We start from the raw sequence: 24503 nt of genomic DNA, 5'->3' as shown, positions 1-24503 counted from the left end.
ATGAATGCGAAAATCATAATTTTTCTGTTATAAAATGTCCACGAGTTTTAAAATAAGTTTTTAATGAAACCCAAATTGAACTTGCATCGGTCCAACCGAATGGAACTCGATCAGACTGTGATTCAATCATCAAATATTCGGTTCGATCTATGTTACCCAATTCATTTCTACTAGTCTGAACCACAAATCTATACGAAGTGAACTAGATTGCAGTACAATTTGTAAAATCCACAAACCCATTGAATTTTGGTCAGGTTCGATGAACCAAAGCATGAAATTCGACGAACCCATTAATTAAGTTTAACGAACAAAATATTTTTTTTATTGATTTTTTTTTCACTGTTCGTATTTTAAATTTAGATTAATTTATTTCTATTTAAAGTATAATTTTTTAATATTATAATTGTAATTATAACTTGTATACTTGAATTATATATATATGGGGAGCGTTTGGAGGCCCTAAAGAGAGCCAAACATTTTTGAAAACATGGGTTAGAAGTTTCATAATGGGTTAATTTTTTGTGAGGATGATCTCTACGGTGAAAAGATCATCCTCACCAAAAATCAATTCATTCTGAAACTTCTAACCCTAATTTACTAGTTGAAGAATTGTGGACCGTCCAATTTTTATAAATCACTTTTGATGGGATTAAAATTTTTGGAATAAATTGATTTTTGATGAGGATGATCTCAGGACATCATAAAAATCATAAAAAATCAGTTTATTCTAAAGCTTTTAACCCATATTTTAAAAAATATTTGTTACAAAGTTTGGCTCACCTTAGGCCTCCAACACCACCCTATATATATAAAAAATCAAAGCGGACTCGAAAACAAATTTCTCTAACCCTATGAACCGGGTACATTTTAGATGGGCGAACAAAGAACTCCGAACCCGAATTCGAACTGATCAAACCGACGAAGCAAGCAACATAGGGTTCAATCACGGTAGGAGTTCGAGTTGGAGTGGCGGTTCCGATTCCGATTCCGAGTTGAGTCATTCTCCTACAGTCCTACTAATTTTTCCCCTTTTTTTTTCTCAAAAAATTGAAATTTCGAACGACGAGTTTTTGACCTAAGTCCCAATTTGGATTATTTTTCCTCAATCTCAATGTATGAGACTGAAATTTTCAGCCCCAAACTTTCCGATTGATTGATTCATGCGTGCAATTTTTCTCTGCAGTCGAATTGATTAATCAAATCTTCGATCCAAATCGCTCTGTGTTTCTCTCGACGATCGCGAACACTCCCTCCGGCTTGCAGGTTTGTGTTTCCTTTGCAATCCCCCTGTTTTTTCTAGGGTTTTTCATTTCTAATCTGAAACCCTAGGTTTCGACCCAAACTTGAAATCATAATTGGTTTGGACCTTCAGTCTTCTCCAAATTAAGCAACTCTATCTCTGCTTTTGATTTGCTGATTCCTGAGGGACTTGTCCAATATTTAAAGGAAAAAAGTTATTGTCTTGGAAGGGTTTCAATTTCAAAATTCGATCTTTATACGTTTAAACTTTTTAATTTATCTATATATCATTGATTTTGCAGTCCAATTGTAGTTGTAGAAATGCGTGCGCCGAAGAAATTCAATTATCCCATTGTTAATCTTTAGTTTTATGTTTTATAAATGACTATGTAGAGATTTGAGTTCTAATTATATGTTGAGTAAGTCATTCGAGTTCCAACTTAGTTTTGTTTTTCATGGATTGATTGCCATCTGCAAACACCTCAATTGGGCGGTGCAGTGTCATTTATCCAATCCCCATGTTTTTTTTATAAATTTATTTGCTATTCAAATGTTCTGAATCATCAAAGATTGGATATGGGTATTGAATTTATTTTTGAAAAATTGATTGTTACCAAATGATGGTGAAGATGGGGACATTTGAGTTTGCAGTTTGTGAATCTGGAGCTTATATAGATCCTTCACCTCAATTGAATTGCATGGAATTATAATTTTTCTATGAATTTTTTTCCAGTCTAGATGGTTGTTTGTCCATGTTGCAATCGATTGGATTTCAAGGCCTTGTAGTTTTTTATGTTTAGCGACCTTAAATCATGATGGTGTATACTGTACATCTATTGGATAAGTCATGATTCAGTTATCCATTGTGACATTGATTCATCAATGACATATTGCACTAGTGGGAAGAGGTTTTTCTGTGGAAACGCTGCAGTTCAAAGTTACTAACCATTCAAAACTTTATTTTTTGGATAGATAAAGAAATTTTATTAGTAAATCTATGAAGAAAAGGAGGACAAGGTTAAAAGCAAAAAAAACTAGAAAAAATAGCAACATTGCTTTCCAACCCTATACATCAGCTCATAATTTGCCTTTCTTTCAGAAGTTCATCCCTATCAGTGTGCCCACTCAGGTTAGGATTTACTGAAATAAATATAATTATATATAATATTCACGCGCGAGTTCTCGCCATTTGGAAAACTTGGGTGGTATTACTGACCAGTTGTCTCTAAAAGAAGGCGGGGTGGGATGGTCTCATGTTGGCTTTCCATCCTTGTTCCTTGTCATATTGCATAAGTAATGCACATCATAGTGATTTTCATTCAGCTGGATTAAAATTGTTTGAAGTTTGTGTTGACTCTTGGTGCATTCTCTCTACAGGATTCATTACTTAGATTGATTGCAAGTTTAGGGAGTTGGATACACTGCACAGAATCACTTAGTGAAGACTTCAGTGAAGGGTTGATTGAGATATAAAAGTGGTCCAGTATATGGACTAAAGATGCACGCAGGCACATATGTCGGGAAAAGTACCTAATCAAGCGGGGCCTCAGTTACCCGTCCTCACTCAGCAGAATGGTAGTACTCTACAACCCCAGATTCCAAATTTAGGTGGTCACCGTAGCTCATTCAGTATGGAACCTGAATTTGAGATGACACGCATGCGTATGCGAGAAAGAATGTAAGTCTTTTCAATGGTTAATCTTTTTTTTTTTTGAGAAAAATCTTACTATGTTAGTTTGTGAGCATGGCTGCAATCAAATTCTCTTGCGCTTTGCACCTATAGGATATTCCATTTCATAAGAATTTACCTCGTCAGACAATGCCATATTCATGCATCAGCCATGTTGACACACTTTCAATTAAATCTCAACTCATTCACAAATTTATGTTGTGTATCTATATACAATCTTTTTTTATATTGTATGCTTGATACAAAAAAAAAAGTATTTGATTTGTTTGTGTGATGGGCAAGCATTGCGTTAGTGATAAGTAGTTAGTAGGTGAAGTTGTGCTTAAGTTGTCAACACTCATAGAATTTGACCAAGCCGTCACCTTCATAAAATATGGTTTAAAAAAAAAAGAAATAATATAGCTCTCAACATATTGAATAAACTTTATACATGTATTTACATATCTGGTTTCTGGGGTTAGTGTTCTCACATTTCACATCAGTGTCAGACACTGATACACATGTATGCACTGCACCTTTGTTACATTGCTTGTGAGCATTAAACTATATTGATATTATTCCGATATGGATTTATTGAGCAATAAAAGAACCAAGTCACAGCGATGGAGATAACAAACTTTCATTGACTGTTTGCAAATGGAATGTAATCCATCAGAATTTTGGCATGAACCAATAATCTTGACCATGCATATTTGTCTGTTTATACATAATACGCCCACAATATGTATTTATAGGTCACGAAAATTGCCTGGTTTTGGAATAACCAAGAGCTTGTGAATCATCCTTGTATTCTTGTCTTATTCTTTGTGACAGATCCTTTTGACACAATGAATCTAATAAACAATGACCAGAAACTAATATTTATCGTCCTTTCAATCATCTATGTTATGCCAAGTATTGGAGTTGGCAATAGATCTCTACTAACATTAATTCGATATTTTTTCATTGTGCTTTCCTGATCAATTATTTGTCTACTAGTTATGAATTACCGCTTAATTTATTAGTTTTTAATTTTTTCATTGTTTTCCCAGCCTCCAACTTTTCCGTCAGTGGCCGTCAACTCCTGAAATGCTAGCAAAGGTGAAAGATATTGTAAAGCGCTTGGAGGAGGCCTTATTCAAGAGTGCTTCCTCAAAGGTCTGCTATTCTTGTGATTAAAGTTCTTGGTTTGGGCTGATTGAGCTTCTGTGGGGCAGTACTTAGATTGCTGTCTTGTTTTCGTGGGATTCAATTCTTTTCTTTTAGGATATGCTTTTTCTTTGAAGTGTCAACTTAGCTAATAAGTTGGTAAGACGTGTGGAGTATTGTTCCCACACTTAGGCCCCGTTTGGATAGAAAATAGAAAGTAAAAAAGTAGCTAGGAAGAAAGTAACTTTTAAAAAGTAGAAAGTAGTTTCCTTTTTCTTCTTAAAAAGTTAGGATTAGGATTTCTACTTTTTAAAAGTAGTTTTCTAAAATGAATCTAAACTTACTTTTTAACTTCAAAAGTAAAAAAAAAAAAGTTACTTTTTTAAGTGTATCCAATCGGGCTTTTAGTTTCAAACCCCCTTGAACCCAACTCCACCTTACTTACTAGCCACTAACGTTTTACCTATCCAAAAAAACAAAAGGTGAATTTTTTACAAAAATGTCTTTTTCACCTTTTTTTGTTTGTTTTTGTTTAGAACTTATCAGGCTTCAACCATCTGTGCTCATCCCTCGGTATCTTTCTTAACTCATCCATTTTTGTGCACCATTAGGAGGAATATGCGAACATGGACACATTGGAGACTCGTTTACGTATATTGACCAGACGTATGCCTGCCACTAATCACAGCCAACAATTACCGCACCTTGTTTCTTCATCCTCAGCCATTGGTACAACAATGATACCGACGCCTGGTATGCCACATAGTGGAAACTTGAACTCGACAATGCCAGCATCTATGGAAAGTTCCTTGAATTTAGCACCTAATACTGTCAACAATGTAAGCTTGTTGCCAACGGCCAATGGTTCAACTGGTGAAATACATGGTGGTTCCTTCAATGCTTCTGATGGTAATTCCAACTCTACTATTTCATATACTACTGATATTAGCTCGCTTGCTTCGACCGAAAGTAACAAAATCTAGTGCTGCAGGACCCCTACCTAATGGAAACGATATGATGTCACCCATGACTGCGCAAAGAATGGCAAGCCAAATGATTCCTACACCAGGATTGAGTAATGCCCAGACTTCCATAAATTCAGATTTTTCTAATAATGGTGGGTTTTCTGGTGTTGAATCAACGACGGTGTCGCAGCTACAACCAAAGCAGTACATTGGTGGTCATAATAACAACCGTGCATTGCACAGCGTTGGAAACCAAGCTGGCATTGCAATGAGATCTAGCTTTAACCAGAAGCCTTCTTCGTATGGATTTCCGAATAGGGCTTTCAATGGTGGGTCAGGGTTGATGGGAAACAAGATGCAAATGGTCAATGGGTCAACAACATCTGAGGGATACCTGACTGCGTCACCGTATGGAAATTTGCCCAAGGCTTTAAATCAACACTTTGATCAGCAACGGCAGCAACAACTAATGCAGAGTACTCCCTCTATCTAGGGCGTAAAATGGGTTGGGTTTGGGCCGGATCTGAATATATCCATATCCAGATCCAAATTTTATAACTGGATCCAAATCCGTATCCGACTCGGATCCCATTAGCTAAAACCATAATTGAACCATTTTTTGCTTTCACTTAATCCGTATCCAGATCCGACCTGACTGAATTACTTGATTTGGGTTGAATAATTCTAGGCCGTTCAGTTTTTTTTTTTGCTTTAGATATATATATATTTTTGTTTCTAATTGCTCTATTATTCAATTGTACCATTATAATTCTTTTATTTTTATAAGAATTCATGTTATATTATTAAAAGATATTTTGAAAAACATAAAAATGTAATTTTCAAAGCGATATATCATTCGGATCTAGGTGGTTATAGGGACGGATCCATATCCGACCCGAATCTGACTCGGGCCATGGGACATCAACCCATACTAGATCTTATTTTTATTTGGATCTACTCCAAGGTTAAAATCCGCTAAATTTGGATTCGGATTGCTTTGATTTCAGATAAACTCTGACCCATTTTATACCCTATTTCTCTCACTCTTTCTCTCTCTCTCTCTATATATATATATCTCTTTTGAAACTGAGGGTCTGTTTCTAATTCTTTGTTCAACAGCATTGTCTCAGCAATTAATTCCAATGACAAGCGATGGATATAGTGTGAACAGTGCTGATCTATCTGGGTCTGGAAACTTATTGGGCACTGTGACTTCCTCTGGATCTTTGTTGAATAACCAGAATATGAATCCTTTGAACTTGCAATCCAAGTCTAAGATTAACTCTTCCTTGATACCCAACCAACCTAACTTGCAGTCAATAAAACAGACTGAAATTGCAAAGCCTCAAACAGTTGATCCTTCAACAAAGATGAACTTCCAGTCATCACATATTTCTCAGCAACAGTTGCAAAAATTTCAACAACAACAATATCTGCAAAATTCGAATCAATTTCAACAACAACAATTTGTTCAACATCAACAAAAGCAGCAAAGTCAGCAGCACCAGCAACCGTTTTTGAGAAATGATGCTTTAAAGCAGTCTCAACAATCAGCTGATCCGGGTAGTCAAGTAATGGGTGATCACGGAATGAAATTATCCCATAATGAACTTCTCAATTCACAAGTTCACGATCAATTCCAACTTTCCATGTTACAGAATCAATTCCAGCAGAACAACATTGCTGTTGAAGATCATTCTAGAGGTTCTCAAATGCTCTCTCATCCATCTGGCTCACAGGATAACTCACAGCATATGCAGCAGATGTTGCATCCACTTCAAGAGACTACAGATTCTCCAAGTAATTTTAGTTGTCTCTCTGTTGGAGCAGCAGCACCAGAAGCACAACTGCAAGGCATCTGGCATTCTCTGTCTCAGTCACAAGAAAAGTCAAACCTACAAGACCAGTCAATACATGAGCAACATATCCAAGACGAGTTCCGTCAACGAATAACAGGACAAGATGAAGCTCAACGACCTCATCAATCTTCAGAAGGATCTATTACTGGTCAAACTGGTGTTTCTAGAAATACTCCATTGCCACTAACTTCAAGTGGTGCATCCTATATTCATGGAAATTCTCGAAATTATATTAACCAGCAAAGGTGGTTACTATTCATGTTTCATGCCAATCGGTGTACGGTTCCAGAAGGAACATGCCCAGAAGTGAATTGTCTAACAGTGCAGAAGTTGTTGAAACATATGAAAAACTGCAGAGTAGACCGATGTTCATATTCCCGTTGCCATACTTCCAAAATGCTGTATCACCATCTTAAAATTTGTAGGGTTTCTAATTGCCCCGTTTGTGTTCCCGTGCGTTGTCGCATAGCATCCCAACTTAAGGCATGTGCTCGTCCTCCATCTAGTAGTGATTTACAAAATTCAGTTAATGGATCCTTGAAACCCTTTGATGCTACAACATCAAAGACTAGTCCAACTGTTGAAACTTCTGAAGATCTACAAACATCTAAACGAATGAAGATGGAACATGAACATCCATGCTTGCCTGTTATGCCGAGGGGAGAAAGTTCTCCTGTATCAGGTACTGCAATGGGCACAGCTCAGATTTCAGGGGATACATTGCCCCAAGCATGCCAAGAGGTTGGGATGCACACGTCGGCTAATTTTCAGGTTACAGAAGTGAAGACAGAACCGTTTGTTAGTTCTGAGCGAGGGTATTCTAGTTTTAGTGAGATTAAGAAACATGAATCTGATGATGTCTGCATTACTAGGCCTGATGTTGAAGTTCTTTCTCCAAACGAGCGTGATGGTCTTGTTAAGCAAGAAAGAGTTGAGAACGGGATTGTTCAGGATATCCAGGAAACCACCGTGCAACCTATTGAAAGTGCAGTTGGAACTAAAACAGGGAAGCCAAAAGTAAAGGGTGTGTCGCTGACTGAACTTTTCACACCGGAGCAAGTAAGACAGCATATTACTGGTCTCAGACAGTGGGTTGGTCAGGTTAGCATATGAACCTCTCTTTTCTTACCAAAAAAATTGCCAAATTATTTTGTTGCAATTTTATCAATTTCATGGCTATATTTCTAGTAACTGTGTAGCAAGGGAGGCACTTGGTATCTTTATGGTAACGATGCAATTTACTCCTATTGTTTATTTTGCAAAATCAAGTAAATGTTGTTCTCTGGTGTTTATTAGTTTCTGTGAAGATGTTGCATCAAATAAACCTGACTAAATACCAAGCTAGCTTATAAGTAAATTGGCTTGGTAAACCTCTGTTGGAAATTGTGCAATGTGGGGCGAGCTTTTCTAGATCCTGTAATGAAGGGTCAGCCAAGTATCATGATTGTTTACATGATTGCATGAACTAGCTTTATATCATTTTTTTTCCTGAGTAATTGATTATTATTAGGATTTTAAAATTTTTATAATAGTATGTAGGTGTTGCTGAGTTTTCTTGATATCAAGGATAATGCTGCATTGTTTCTCTTTTACTCTATAATAGACAATCCTTCAGATACTGATTTTATTATGCCACTAATTTTACATTTTACAGAGTAAAGCAAAGGCTGAAAAAAACCAAGCCATGGAAAATTCAATGAGTGAGAACTCTTGTCAACTGTGTGCAGTGGAAAAACTTACTTTTGAGCCTCCCCCCATATATTGCACACCATGCGGTGCTCGCATCAAGCGAAATGCAATGTTTTATACCGCTGGTCATGGTGATACACGACACTACTTCTGCATTCCATGTTACAATGAGGCTCGTGGGGACACTATTGAGGCTGATGGGATTGTTATTCCAAAGCCAAGGCTGGAGAAGAAGAAAAATGACGAGGAAACTGAAGAATGGGTAAGTTCTGTTTCTTCTTCTTTTCCTATGTTTTATCTACTCTCCACATGTGTTAATGATTTTAAGTTCATCTACAGTGGGTTCAATGTGATAAATGTGAAGCCTGGCAACATCAAATATGTGCGCTCTTTAATGGTCGAAGGAACGATGGAGGTCAAGCTGAGTATACTTGCCCTAATTGTTACATAGAAGAGGTCAAAAGAGGAGAACGTCAGCCCTTACCGCAGAGTGCTGTTCTTGGTGCAAAAGATTTGCCAAGAACGATCCTCAGTGATCACATAGAGCAGCGGCTTTTTAGGCGACTTAAACAAGAGAGGCAGGACAGAGCAAGGTTTCTAGGGAAGCATTTTGATGAGGTGATTTATTTGACTTTCTTTGTAATGTTTTTGATATTGATTGTTGAGGAACTTGCAAATTACTTTGATAATTGGGAAAAAATGCATTTTTTCGCTGCCATGTGTCAGCAGTCCATTTTCAAAACTTTAAAGGTCGTCACTAGTTGGTCCCTCGGGAAACTCTTGATACTGAAATATTCAGATTAATGGTTTCCAATATATTTCCAATATATTCCTCCCAAGCATTTCTTTGTTTTTGTAAATATTTAATCCAAAAGTGATTCCAAAGCTTCTTTTTGCCAATTACAACTTAGGCCCATGACTATCTGACCATTTTCTATTGTAATTTGCTTTTGCACATACTTATTGTGTTGGTGTTTCTTGGCCTAGTTTACTTCTATATGTACCCCCGTTGATTATCTATCTTTGGCCTCCAAGACATGTTGTAACAAGGGCACTAATGCCCCAATTTTTCAAAACAGCTATATATATATATATATAGGATCAGGTTCAAGAGCCAAAATAGTAGCCAAAGTTGTGGACAAAGTGTTTTGTCCTGTATGGGCTAAAAGTTTCATAATGGGCTGATTTTTTTTGTGAGGATGATCTCTATGGTGAGGAGATCATCCTCACAATAAATTAGCCCATTCCAAAATTTCTAACTCCAGTTTACAAGTTGAAGAATTGTGGACCCTCAATTTTTACCATTACCCATTCTGTAACTTTTTAGCCATTTAGGACAAGACTTTGTATACAACTTTAGCTACCGAATGCTGTCTATATATATGGGGACTGTTAAGGGCCAAACATTTTGCCAACGTGTTTCGTCCTATATGGGTTAGAAGTTTCAGAATGGACTTTTTTTTTTTTTTTTGGTGAGAATGATCTCTATGGTGAAGAGATCATCCTCTAAAAAAATCAGCCTATTCTGAAACTTCTAACCCCATCAAAAGGGGTTTATAAATAATTGATGGTCCATGATTCTTCAACTTGTAAACTGGGGTTAGAAGTTTCGGAATGGCTGATTTTTTGTGAGGATCTAAGTTTTGGAATGGCTGATTTTTGTGAGGATGATCTCCTCACCATGGAGATCATCCTCACAAAAAATCAGCCCATTCCGAAACTTTTAACCTATATGTTCCGAAATGTTTGGCCCTTGAACGCCCCCCTAGATATATAGGGTCGGGATAGAGGGACAACTATTTGTTGCAACTATTTACATTTCTCGGATGCCATCCATTTTACAAGATCCAACGACATCTGGCGGTGTTGTAGAAAAAATTGAAAAAGTGGACTGCATCCATGTGTGGTGGTGTAACAAAAGTTTTAACAATAACAACTAGTTGTGTCCCCCAATCCTCAATATATATCTGTATATATTATATGTTATATATGATGTATATCAACGTATTTTGATATATTCTATTGTATTGTTTCTCTCTTTGTGTATCAAGTTTCTGGAGGTCAATGTGTATGATACTTATATTTGTGTCGTGTACGCACAACTGTCCATATCTTTTCTAAGCAAGATATGTATCATTTATATGGGTTGCTCAGGCTTGTTTTCTAGAAAAGTGAAACTTTAGTGCTCATTTTATTTTTGTTGCATATAAGCTAATTTTTAGTTCATATTATCAGGTTCCAGGAGCAGAAGCACTTGTGGTCAGAGTTGTGTCATCAGTTGATAAAAAATTGGAAGTGAAGCAAAGATTTCTAGAGATTTTTCAAGAAGAGAATTACCCGATAGAATTTCCGTATAAATCCAAGGTGACTACAAATGTTTTAATCTTGTAGGAAGATAATTTTGTTTTCTTTTCTTATTTCGTCAAAGACGTTTGATGTTAGTAAAAACCAAATGAGCATATATTTTTTTGTAGTGTATTGTTTCTTCAAGTTTATAATGAAGATTGCCTTTTGAAGATTCTTAAAATGATGAACTCACCAATACTTCTACTAGGTCATTCTGTTGTTCCAGAAGATTGAAGGTGTCGAAGTATGTCTTTTTGGCATGTACGTTCAAGAATTTGGTGCAGAATGCCAGTTCCCAAATCAACGGCGTGTGTACCTTTCATATCTGGATTCTGTCAAATACTTCAGGCCCGAAATTAGAACAATCACTGGAGAGGCTCTCCGAACGTTTGTTTACCATGAAATTCTGGTACATTGAAAATTTTCCTTTCTACTTTGCAAGTTTTGATTTTAGATTTTTAATCATTGTTTTCTTAAATTCATATATTCTTAGAAATAGTTGATTTTTTTTGGTTTCTTACTTATAGAATGTTCTTGGACTTCTATATCAGATTAAAAATGTGACTTTGGGATTTATTGTGATTCTTTTTTCAGATAGGATACCTTGAATATTGCAAGATGCGGGGTTTCTCTAGCTGCTACATATGGGCTTGCCCTCCATTGAAGGGTGAAGATTATATTCTATATTGCCATCCAGAAATTCAGAAAACACCAAAATCTGATAAACTGAGGGAGTGGTGAGCTTGATAATCTCCAAAATTAGTATGAGTTATGTTAATGCTGAATTTATTTTCCTTACCCTTGAATTTTTTTTCTCACAGGTATCTATCAATGTTGCGGAAAGCTGTCAAGGAAAAGATTGTGGTGGATCTCACTAATTTATATGATCATTTCTTTGTATCCTCCGGTGAATGTAAGGCTAAGGTAACCGCAGCTCGCTTACCATATTTTGACGGCGATTACTGGCCTGGTGCTGCTGAGGATATGATCAATCTGCTTCGTCAAGAGGAAGATGGTAGAAGACAACAGAAGAAAGGAAAAACAAAAAAGACTATAACAAAAAGGGCTTTAAAAGCTGCTGGTCAAACTGATCTTTCTGGCAATGCCTCAAAGGATGCTCTGCTAATGCAAAAAGTAAATTTTATTACTCCTTTTAAATTAATTTTTTTATTGAAAATTTAAGTGCTCATGAAGTTAGAAGAGTGTTTGCTTTATCATACTGAGTGCATTGGTCTATTTTAGATTTATTAACCATTGTAGAAGTTTAGCTTTTGTCACTGATTACTAATATTTTTATTTTTCTTATGCTTCAGAATGATTCAATCTCAATATTTTTCAATGACCATCCTTCAGATTTACCTTTTACTTTTTTAGATCTATTTATTTATTTTCTTGACATTTTATTATTTCCACAGCTTGGTGAAACAATCTATCCGATGAAGGAAGATTTTATCATGGTACACTTGCAGCATGCATGCTCTCATTGTTGTAATCTAATGGTGTCTGGAAACCGTTGGGTTTGCAATCAATGCAAAAACTTTCAGCTTTGTGATAAGTAAGCATTCTCTAACCACATTATCCAATTGTAGTTTAGAACTACTGTTTTATTTTTTTAGATTTTTTTCTTATGTAACTATACCGTCTATACCTTTGTTTTACATCTAGTAATGCCATATGAAATTTTATCTCGTCTACCAACCAAAATGTTGTCAGGGCAAATGAAGATGACTAGTTATGCAAGGGGAACACTTGTTCTTTATTTTCTCACTACACACGCACACACACACACACACACACGCACACACACGGCTGAAGTGATCACATCTCCTTGTATCTTCGTGCATTTTTTGAAATCTATTCAGTAGGGCAAATGAAGCAGACAGGGTGAAAAAGATGTTCGATATCAAGGTGGGATCTAGGAAGTTCGTGCGGGTTACAGAATCAAAAAGGTGTGGAGTTGAAAGAGGTGTGAAGAAGAGGAGAGACGAAGGTAACGTTACTGTTTGAGGAAGGGATTTGGTTGAGCAGGGTGTTAGCCTCAGCAGGGGACTCAACTATAGCGTTCTGGGCAAAGCATACTTTGAACGGCTGAATTTTAGTTGTTTCAGGAAACAAGAATAGAAATGGAAAATTTATTAAATTACAATTGTTTATAGAGAGATAGTTAAGACCCAGGTACTGGTTTTCCCTGAAGGTGCTGATGGGAAGGGGTGAAGAGAGTTGGGTCTGGGGTTGAAGGTTGACTTTAAACCAGAGAAGAAGATGGAGGAGGCTGTGAAGAAGGTTGTGGTGGCAGATTAAGGACTGGATAAATCAGTTCCGTGGGCCAAGGTTTTGCGGAAGAAGAAAGATGCTCAGTTTGTTGTTTCATATTTTAAAGTGGTTAGGGGTGCTTGGTTAAGGAGGAGGACTGCTTCGGAGTCAGAGTTTGGAAATGGGCGATGGTTTGTGAAGCTAGTGGCGATGAACTGGATTGGGGGTTTCTGAAAGAGACAGTCAGACAAAAGTTAGTAAGCTTCAACCAAAAGGGGCGACTAAAGTTCAAATCTTATCTTTGAGGGAAATTGAACAAAATACTCCTGGCCGAGAACAAATCCGTGGCAGGCGCAATCGCTTGTCTCAAATTAGTGAAGGTAGATGGGGTGGTAGTGAGGTTGTTTCATTGGTTTGCCAATGTCAATAAGCTGGAAGCTAAGTGGAAAGGAGAAGGCACCTGGGTAAAGATCTTGGGATTACTACTTAATTTGTGGGGGAACCATGTCTTTAACTACATAGGGAGACTACTTGGAGGCTTTCCAGAAGTGGAATCTAGAACTACGGACATGGAGGATATATCCCAATCCATGATTAAAGATAGATTTTATCAATGGAGAATTCCTGGTGGATTGAAAGTGTATGGAGGGGGCTTTAGGTATGATGTCGGCTTTCTCATTTATGATCTTCAACAATTTGTTATTTAGGGATTTGTGAACTTGGAAGGAAAAAAATGAAGGTGGGACCTTCAGGTGAGGTTGTTGGGGAGGAGGTGGGGGCTCGTGCCTAGATTTTCAGTTCAACAGTTTCGTTCTCGAAGGTGGAGGATAAGAGATTCAGAGTTCTCGCCTAACTCAGGTGGAAAGACCATTTCCAGGTAACTGAGTTGATTCTTCGGTGGTTGGGGAAGAATTGATATTGTCAGGGGGAAGGGCATAATCATTGCTTCTTCCGTCAAATAATTTCAAATTCAAGTTAGGGGAGTTTAGGGTCTGTTCTTTACCACTTGCAACTTCAGCTTTCTGTGTCTGGGAGAAGATTGGTGGGAAAACCTTTTTCGTTACAGAAGCTGAAAATATTGAGCTTGAAGCAAAAGCTTGAAATTGAAGTTTGTTTGACAGCTTCCAACTGCTGAATTCTGACAATTGACCAGATTACCCTTACATGTGCAGAAATTATCAAATGATATATTTTGATATTTGAGGACTACAAATATTAGGACAAAATGAGTAGTTAGCTACAAGATAATCCAGTTGTTTATAACCATTATCAGTGAAAACAACTATCTTCAATTATCACAAAAAAATAAAATAAAAGGAAAAGAAGAAGTTTCTCAAATGTTGCTCTAATACATGAAAGAGTACTCAAAGCATGAAATCTCACCTTCATCCTTACTCATGGAGCAACAAGATAACTTTCCTTCACTAGCAAATTGAATACATATTGACTTTATCAACTCTCTTTTATGCAAAAATGGAAGACATGACGGCAATCAAATACAAACTTGATCCACTGTAGGAATATCCAATAAGAGGGTTGTAATCAGAAACTCCAACAGTGTTACTGTCCGAGAGGGTTGAGAGCGAAATCTCTATTGCTCATAGGGCTGAGATCAAAATCTCTTCTATCGACTGTGCCCTAGCCTAAATTTCGTGTTCTGTGAATTTAAAGAGAGTTATAATTGATTTTTTTACATTGTAATTTTTATGTTTGTAAAAGGGTATGGTCGTCCCTTCAAGTAGAGCCATTTTTCGGTCTTTGACTTTGTGCAAAAGCTTCCCCGCGAAGCAGGGTTGGGGCGGCTTCAGGTTGACGCTACTTTTTTTGCTTCAAAACAAATCTGCGGAAGTGCAAAAAGCCCAATCGAACTCGCATCCAGAGGATTTTCTGGCTTAAAAGCATGAAAAGCTGTGCTAGAAGTGCAAACGAACAACCCCTTATTGCGCAGGGACAAGTAGGGGAGGCTTTTATGTCTGCTTTTCGTCTAGGTTAGTGTGGTTCCTCGCATATGGGTTTTGGGGGTGTCGTTTTTCATTTTATCCCAAGGAGGCTCTTGTGTGCAACTCAGTTGAGTGGTTCTGGATTTTTCTCGAAGAAACACTCTGCTAAGTTGGGCCTTTTGTCAGCTGGTCTCGCTGTTCCATCTTTGATCGCTGGAGGCTTGTGGGGCATTGTTTTAATGGTCTCAGGTTCCCCTTATGAATTGGGAAGCAAAAGGACATAGGTACCCCCGCAAGTAGTGACTCCTTACGCTTGGAACCTGGAAAATGTTTTTGAGGTGGGTGTGTCAATGGGGTTGGAGGTGGTTAGTTCGCTCATTGAGATTGAGGTCTTGAAGGAAATAGTGGCATGTTTCAGGGATTAGGTGGTGGAAGGTAGATTGGCTTCGGTGCGACAGAGCAGGAGGGAGGAAATTGTCTTTTCGGATGATTGCTCATGAGTGTTCTCTCTTTTTGTACTAGTTCGTAGTTGAGGTTGATAGTTTGTTAGTGTTGGGGGTCAACCAAGAGGAAGTTAAAAGAGGGAGAAAGCTTTTGATTATGAGAGAAGTGGAAGGCTTTCCCTAGGAGGGCAAAGAAAGTTTGTTTATAATGTTGTTTAAGATTTTATTGTGGAATGTTAAGGATCTAAATGACAAGAAAAAGAGGGTGGTTGTTAAATCTATGGTTTGTAGCATCAATCCTCAGATTATTTTGTTTCAAGAATCTAAGGTGGAGGTAATGGATAAGCAGATGGTCAGTGAGTTGTGGGTTGCAAAGAGGTTGTGTGGTGTAGTGTGTCTGCTGTGGGTATCATTGTTTTGTGGGATAAAAGTAGTGTTGTTGAGAAAATCATGTTCGGTGCTTTTCTAGCTTTCATCATATGTAGGTTGTCTATACGTGATTTCTAATGGGTGTTCTCGAGAATGTATGGTACTAATAAGGAGTTGGAGAAGAACCAATTCTGGGGGAGTTGTGTGACATTAAGGTGTATTGGGATAAGTCTTGGTGCCTAGGGGACAATGTAGTCAAGGCGAGTGCCTTTGTACGCCTTAGGTGTGCCTCAAGGCGGGGTGGGCCGAGTCGAAGGCACCTTAATACATGTGAGGCGAGGCATTTTAAGTGAGGCGCACCAAGGCACTCGGCTTGACTACCTCTAAGTCAAGGCACACTAGGCGTGCGCCTCACTAAAAATGAATGAATTAATTTAATTAAGACACTAATTTTAGATTTGATTGTATACTTTTTTTATAAAAAATAAAATTTATTTGGAAAGTTCAATTTTTTACCATTAAAAATATTGAATTTTACATTTGGTGATTTTTACTCTGCCAAAATCCATTAGGACTTAGTTGGCTTAGGCTCGGTAAGGGTATTGGGCTAGTCTAAGGTTGAGCCTATCTTTTTAGGGTCTGGTTAGTGCTCAACCAAGCCTGACCAGAACCCACTCATTGATAGCCATAGTAATTGTTCTGCCGTAGCATCAACAACTTATGTTGTTGACCTACTTTTACTTTTTTTTCCTTCCCTTATTTATATTCTCCTTGTTACTGTCTATTTTTTCTTTCACTATTGATTGTTCTTCTTCTTGAAGTGTTGAATACTTAATTTTTTTTTGTAAAAACTCACATTTATACATGCTATAATTGTAGAATATCTAGAACCCACTTTTCACTACTTTTAATTTTATTGTGCCAACTTTACTTAGGCGTGTGCCTTAGGTACTAGGAGGCCTTTGTGCCTTTTTCCCTTAATTGCACTTCTAGGGGGTGACTTTAATGTCATCCGGTTCTCTTTTGAAAAATTGGGGGGTTCGTGTATCTCTTTGAAGATGAGAAAGTTTGGGGAGTTTGTCTAATCCAATGAGTTGGTAGACTTACCATTAACTGGAAGGCATTCTAACAATTGGGAATCTCTGACTTTGAATAAGCTCGACATATCCTTAGTTTCATCTAGGTGGGAGGGTGTTTTCCAGTGTCTAATCATTGTCCAATCCTTTTGTAGGTTGGTCTAATTGTAAGTTGATCCTCCTTGTTTAGATTTGAGAACATGTGGTTCTTGTACGGGTTTTTTCAGGAGCTTATTGATAAATGGTAGTCAAATTCGAGTTTTGTTGGTAGAATGGGGGAAGTGTATAGATTGAAGTTAAAAGACGTGAAAGAAAATGAAAGGTGTGAAATAGAGAGGTGTTTGGCGTTAAAGCCCATGGGCCTAACTCATCCTTGTAATTTGGCTTGCAAGGATGAGTTAGGCCCATGGGCTATGCTAACACTCCCTCTCAGTGCCAGGGCTGGAGACACTCGGCTCTCCCCCTCAATGTAGGGTTGGACATACTAACCCGATCCATCCCTGAGGTACACCCACTTTGATACCATGTTAAAGCCCATGAGCTTAACTCATCCTTGTAACTGGCTTGCAAGAAGAGGGTTGCCCCTGCTTTATACATTGCACATCCCAAGAGTACCCATGCAATGTTGGACTATGCTAACATTCGGGAGGGTGGAAGTGAAGAAGAAAGAGCTCTTGTTGGAGCTCGAGGAGTTGGATAGGAAGGGCTCTATCTCTGGGGGAAGGGGATCCCTCAAAGAGGAATTTAAGAAAAAGGTTAATATGGAGGTAGTGTGTTGGCGTCAAAAGTCCAGGATTAGATGGCTTAAAGAGTGGGATGAAAATATCAAATTCTTTCATTGTATGGCTAACGCTCATAGGAGGTCCAATCACATTTCCAAAATCAAAATTGGGGGAGTTTGGGTAGAAGGGGATGAAAAGGTCAGGAAGGGAGTGGTAGAGTTTTAATTAGGTCTATATACCAAAACTCACTAGGTGCAGTCAAAACTAGATGGGTTGCAATTTGATTCTATCTCTGAGGCTCAAAGGTTGTGGTTGGAAAGATCATTCTAGGAAGAGGAAGTAGTGACAATTATCTCTAGTTTGTGTTCGGATAAAGCACCAGGGCCGAACAGGTTTACTTTGGGTTTTTTAAAATCATGTTGGGACACGGTTAGAGTAGACTTTATGGTGGTCATGAATGACTTCTTTGAGCATGGGGTGTTTGGATCTCGGGTCAAATTGTTCCTTTGTTGCTTTAGTTCCTGAAAAGTGGGGATTGAAGACATTTCATATCTTAGACCTATTAGCTTGGTGGAGCCTCTAAAAAATTATTTCAAAATTATTAGCTTTAAGTACGAAAGAGGTGTTGAATGGGGGTATTGGTCTTAGTCAAGGAACCTGTTTGAGTGGGAGATAGATCATGGACTAGGTCCTAATTGCCAACAATGTTTTATTTCGAGGTTAAAATCCAGAGTGTTGGGTTTAGTTTGTTTATGATCACGTTAGTTGGAGTTGTTTAAGATTTGTTGGGTCAGATGGGGTTTGGTCATAAGTAGTTTTATTGGATTATGAAGTGTGTTAGTTCTCTTTATTTTTTTCCATCCTTGTTAACGGTTCTTCTAAATGCTTCTATAAGAGCTCTAGGGGTTGCGTAAGGGGGACTTGCTATCCCCATTCGTTTTCTTGGTGGTGGCTAAGACTTTAGGGAGGATGATTGCCAAAGCGGTTGAGAATGGAGACTTGGGGTGTTTTAGACTGAGTGCAGGTGGGCCCTTGGTTACTTAGTTGAAGTTTCCGGAAGATACTTTGGTATTCTTGGATGATGAAATTAATCAAATTAGATTCCTTAGAGGATTATTGTGGTGCTTTGAAAAAGTAACTGGGTTACCGGTGAATTTACGTAAGAGCAGAGTGTATCCTATGGGCTAGCCTTACAAAAGTAAAAGCATTTGGGAGCCGGTGATTGAGCATCTCTAGAAGGTTGGGTTCTTGGCAAGTACAATATCAGTCAAAGGGTGGTAAGCTAACTTTAAGCAAAAGAGTGCTTTTTAGTATTCCGGTTTACTATTCTCTTTTCTCGCTTCTTAAGAGTGGAACTCAGGTTAGACAAACTTTTTAGAGACTTTTTGTGCTATGATGGGGAAGGGATGAGCAAGATGCACTTGGTTAGTTGGAGGAATGTTTATACAGTTAAGAGTTTGGGGGGTGTTGGGTTCAGAAAGTTGGAGTCCTTGAATGTTGCTTTGTTAGGGAAATGGCTATGGAGATTTAGAAGGAAGTGGGAGGGGTTGTGGCGTAAGGTAATTAAAGCTAAATTTGGGAAAGAGGCTTTCGGGTGGGAGAGTGGTGAGTCCAAGAATCCTTATGGGTGTGGGTGTGAAAAGGTATCCTTAAGGTGCTACCTCAATTCAAGAAAATGATTGCATTTAAGGCTGGGAGGGACGATAAAGTAAGCGTTTGGGAGGATATGTGGTGTGGTGTGGCGTGGGTCTGTTGAAGGAAAGATTTCTGTCATTATTTGCTATCAATGTAAAGGAATTTACTGATTGCTAGTTTTTGTGGGGTGGATAGTGGTGGTACTAGTTGGGACTTGGGCTTTAGAAGGTTGTTGAATGATTGGGAGTTGCTGGAGGTTATGGAGTTGTTGGAGTGCCTTAATAATGCTTCAATAGACATTCTTGGGGATGATAAAGAGTTTGGGTGCCTAATGATAAAGGGTTGTCCTCGGTTAAGGAGTTCTATAATGATTTAAATCAGGGTGGGGATTCTACTTTTCCTCATGTTGTCATGTGGGTACCAAGGGTGCCATCTAGGTTGGCTTTTTTTGTGTGGAAATGATTTTAACTCTTGATAAGTTGAGGAGAAGGGGTTTTTGTGGTCTGAATTATTGTTGTTTGTGCTTACACAATGAGGAGATGACTAATCAATGGCAAAAGAGGCGTGGGACCAGTTATTTTCTTTATTTGGTGTGGATGGTTGTTTGCCGGGCACAATTAACTAGGTTTTAGTGGAGTGGTTGTAGTTGGGAGCGAGCTTCTGTCTTTCTAAAAGACTGCTTTGGGGTTTAAATCCATTCCCAATAACTTGGGGTCTTTGGAAGGAAAGAAACGCAAGATCTTTTGAAGGGAAGGTTCAGTCTAGTCATGGGATTTTTGTATCGGTTCTCTGGCTCTTGTTTTACTGGTGTAAGATCTTTAAGGAGTTCAAAGCGGTGTTTTTTTAGGACTTCCTTCTCCGATGGGAGAGTGTTTGTAATTTGTCAGAGTCTTAGCTCTTTGTTTACATTTTGTTTTCTTTGCGAAGGTCATCTCGATCTTCATTTGTAATTTTTATTTCCATTTATCTATCAAAAAAAGAAAAGAAAAAAGGAAGTGAAAAAACAACCATCCATAGAAATGATTAGACGCATTTCTAGTCCTATCAACGATTTTGATTCTTGCTGACCTAATACCCTTGAAGAATATACATTCGTTTAAGTATATATAGGTTTTTTTTATATTTATTATTCTTGTTTAAGTATACGTTCGTTTGTCATCTATTGATTCGATCTAAAACTGTATCTTGTCTACCAAAAAAAATAATATTGTCAGGGCAAATGGTGATTATTAGTTATTCAAATGGTGTTCTTGTACAGAGAGTATCTATGCGCATGTTGTTGGCTAGAGATCAATGCATTATTTACATAATAAAGAGAGTACCACTATCATAAAATGTAAATTCATGGGGAAAATATCTAATTTTGTTGATCATATTCCCAATTGTCAAGGGGAACCAACATGGCTCGGTGCCCGAAGAGATGGCATATAAGGAATTGCTTTGATCTTGAGAGGACTAGGGAAAAGGGAACATAAATATTTGAGCCTTTATTATTACATGCACTTTTGCATCACTCATACTTTATAATTTACAGGTCAACCAAGTCATTACTTCCATATAAAAAGTATTCAAAATTAAGTGTGATAATACCATACACATCATGTTGTGTCGACTGTTGACACATGTATCCATGCCTACATGGAAAAACTGCGGTCTGGATGTTACATAGAGCTAATGAGATGGACTTCCTAGCCTCCAACCTATTTGTTCTAGAGCCCCAGTAGACCGCCATTGAAATAAATAACTGTTTATTTATCTTCCTCTGCCCAATCAGAATTGCACAACAGTAGGACTACTTAAGAATTGTGGAGAATTGATGGTGCCAACATATCTGAGATTTTTGTGTTTTAGTGTTTTAGTGTTTTCGTGGCCCTCTACTTACAATTAATGTTTTAATTTTTTTTCCACTGCAGATGTCATGATGTAGAACACAGGCTTGAAGAGAGGGATAGACACCCTAGCAATACTAGGGACAAGCATACATTTTATCTTGTGAGTTCTATAATCGAAAAATATTTCTCCGTTTGCAACCCAACATACTCAATTCCCTATTTCTTATGTTGAAATTTGAGTTGTTATAGAAGGTTTATAATGTAAGAAATCTTTGTGCAGGTCGAAGTGAATGATGTGCCTTCAGATACCAAGGATAAGGATGAGATTCTTGAGAGTGAATTTTTCGACACGAGACAGGCTTTTCTGAGTCTTTGTCAAGGAAACCATTACCAATATGATACTCTACGCCGAGCAAAGCATTCCTCTATGATGGTCTTGTATCATCTTCATAACCCAACGGCTCCAGCTTTTGTGACCACATGCAACACTTGCCATAATGACATCGAATCGGGTCAGGGTTGGCGTTGTGAAATCTGCCCCGATTATGATGTTTGCAGTACTTGTTATAAAGATGGGGTTGTTAATCATCCTCATAAGTTGACAACTCATCCATCCATTGCTGATCGTGATGCACAGAACAAAGAAGCTCGGCAAAAACGAGTTGTGCAGGTATATTCCGTTACTCTTGTAAATGAAGGTTATGGGTTTGTTCTTTAGGCTGTAATGATATGTTAGTTTAGTAGCACTTATTGGTACACAAACATTTTAACTTTTGGCAAAGTCAAGCATGGTAGTTAGTAGTCAATGTGAAGGTGGGTGGTCATGATATCAACACTTCTCACCCTAGCCCCATTTTTTCCTGATTTTTCTGAATTTCCCCCTTGCTGACTTATTCTTGAACCCTGACTTGGTGACTATGATGCCCTCCTTTTCTCTTTTTAGAGTTTCTTTTCTTAGGTTTTTCTAAGAAATCCTAGAAGATGAGTTTAGTGTCTCATAATAGGTATGTTATAACTAAAAGTTGGTGTGCCAATCGAGGTTCTCATTAGTTTTTAAGGCCCCATCATTTGGTAAATAAGTTGTTTATATTGCTTCTATAATTTTGCATGACTCCTGCAAATTAATCCTTAAATGTTAGGATAATGGCCCCATTGCAGTTCAGAATAGCACTACTGAATGACTCCGAAATGTACTTAACCAAGGAGTTGGAGTTGATGACTCCAAAAATGATTGTTAGAATAAAAAAAAATTATTTTGAGATCAAAATAAGATGATTAAAGAATCTGAGGGTGGTAGAGGTGTCTGAAAATATACAAACCTATCTTCTATAATTTTTAACAATTTCTCTATTCTGAGTAAGTTCTCTTTATCATTCCAAGATGTTTATCCATTTCTTTTTTATCTGAAAATTGATACTTTTCATGGAAACATTTTTTAGATAAGTTACTCAAATGTTGTAATTATTTGCTATTGCAGCTTAGGAAAATGCTTGATCTTCTGGTGCACGCTTCTCAATGTCGTTATCCACAATGCATGTACCCCAACTGCCGCAAGGTTAAGGGGCTATTCCGCCATGGTATACAATGCAAAGTCCGTGCTTCTGGAGGTTGTGTTCTCTGTAAGAAAATGTGGTATATCCTCCAATTGCATGCTCGAGCTTGTAGAGAATCACAATGCCATGTGCCACGGTGCAAGTGCGTATCTACCTATCTTAAGCATTTATTAATTCCATCAAATCTCAATACATATTGAAACCGTTTAGTAAGGATTTCACTCTTACTAAGGGTCCTTCTGATCACCTTGTGGCATCCAAAAACATGATCTAATGCTTCAGGGTTGTAGAGGACAAAATTATATGAACTTTGAAAAAAAAAATTATTTTTCACCGTTGAATTTTAATTTTAATTTTCAGAGTTAGGTGGAAGTTTAGTAACTGTCCATTTCAAAACCTTGGATCAAGTCCAATTTTTTTTTTTAAACTGAGCTTTTTGATGATATTTAGTGGGCTGTGGTGTTGGATTGCTAATGTAAGTAAATAGTAATCCATTTGAGCAAAACGACTAGAAGGCTTAAAATCTTTCCTAGGTTAGTAAGGAAAGTGTTTCAGATAAATATTCTAAGTTTGTTCCACGTACACATTATTGTTCAGGGATCTGAAAGAACATTTGAGGCGGTTGCAGCAGCAATCCGAGTCTCGGCGAAGGGCTGCAGTGAATGAGATGATGAGACAACGAGCTGCAGAGGTTGCGGGGAACACCGGGTGATCAGTTTGTATATACGGATGGCCATCACACAAGGGCAAGAAATAGGGGCCCGTGTGTTGAATTAGAACTAAGCAATTGAATTAGTAGATGCTCCAAGGCCAAGGTTGATTGATGTCACTTGCGAGAAATATTTTCCTTCATCTATGATTGGAGTTCAGCTTCTTCTAACCATATCCTTCCGACTTGTTTAGCCGTAGTACGAGTATTGATCCATGTTGGGCCTCATTGAGGCAATTCTTTGATTTGTCCTCTCTATTCCAGTGTAACATAAGTGGTTTTAGATTTTCGAAAGGTCTTTGTTAAATTAAATTTGGGTAGTCAAGTCCTTTTATCCTTTTTGGAAAAAATTTCGAGGGGGGAGGGGAGGGCACAGCTCCTACTATTGTTTACTTGCTGTCATTTTTCTCATTTTGTAGAATGGTTTCTTATTTATAGATGGAAAAAAGAATAAGTAGCATTTCCCAGCAATAATTTTATTTTGAGTTTCTTACAGGCCCTACAGTTATCGATTGTAATTTTTTTTTACCTTTAACACACATTCTAATCAGTAGCTCCGCTTTTTCTTCAAATTATTATCACTAGTTCAACAACTCTCCCAGCCTGCAAATACTTGTACAGGAATCTCGGGTATAATTTGGTTTTTCACCATAAATAAGGTTAGAGAGATGCTATTGGCACCCTAAATTTTATTGATTCCATTTAAATATAAAAGGAAAATAATAAGTAAAAGTTGGGCTGCCAAAATAAATTATCTTATTATTTGTTAGATTTGATCTATTTTTTTCGTTTAGGATTTTATGTGAGGTCTGATCATAATTGTAAACAATACCTAAAATTATTTGAATAAGTGTTATAATGTTGAGATTATAATTTTAGCCAAATCTTTGTAATGTTTGAAGAATTTGTTTTAATCTTTAAGTGGAGTGATAAATAATTTAAGAAATTTTGGTGTAATAATTCAAATCTTTCCCCAAAAAAATGATTTTATCATAATTTTTTATATAATTATCACAAAAGTTAAATTAAAATAAATTTTTTTAATGCAATTTAAA

The 24503-nt window shown here is 37.5% G+C and overlaps 1 protein-coding gene across 1 annotated transcript; it reads left to right on the top strand.

The window, feature by feature from the left end:
- The first annotated feature begins 1041 nt into the window (after positions 1-1041).
- On the top strand, positions 1042-23908 carry LOC147389241 (histone acetyltransferase HAC1-like). Its single transcript, XM_086419820.1, has 17 exons — positions 1042-1263; positions 2617-2917; positions 3961-4066; positions 4669-4966; positions 5049-5498; positions 6142-7982; positions 8536-8832; positions 8910-9188; positions 10806-10934; positions 11125-11325; positions 11511-11653; positions 11738-12050; positions 12332-12471; positions 21268-21346; positions 21467-21856; positions 22664-22881; positions 23337-23908. Exons 2-17 carry the CDS (start codon positions 2754-2756, stop codon positions 23449-23451), a joined length of 5163 nt encoding a protein of 1720 aa, XP_086275946.1. The 5' UTR covers positions 1042-1263; positions 2617-2753; the 3' UTR covers positions 23452-23908.
- The last annotated feature ends 595 nt before the right edge of the window (positions 23909-24503 follow it).

The sequence above is a fragment of the Akebia trifoliata genome, chromosome 12 (genome assembly GCF_017979445.1).
Source record: "Akebia trifoliata isolate Shusen 1 chromosome 12, ASM1797944v1, whole genome shotgun sequence".
Lineage (NCBI taxonomy): Eukaryota > Viridiplantae > Streptophyta > Magnoliopsida > Ranunculales > Lardizabalaceae > Akebia > Akebia trifoliata.
The sequence above is the reverse complement of the archived record's forward strand: the minus strand, read 5'-3'. Positions and strand labels throughout refer to the sequence as shown.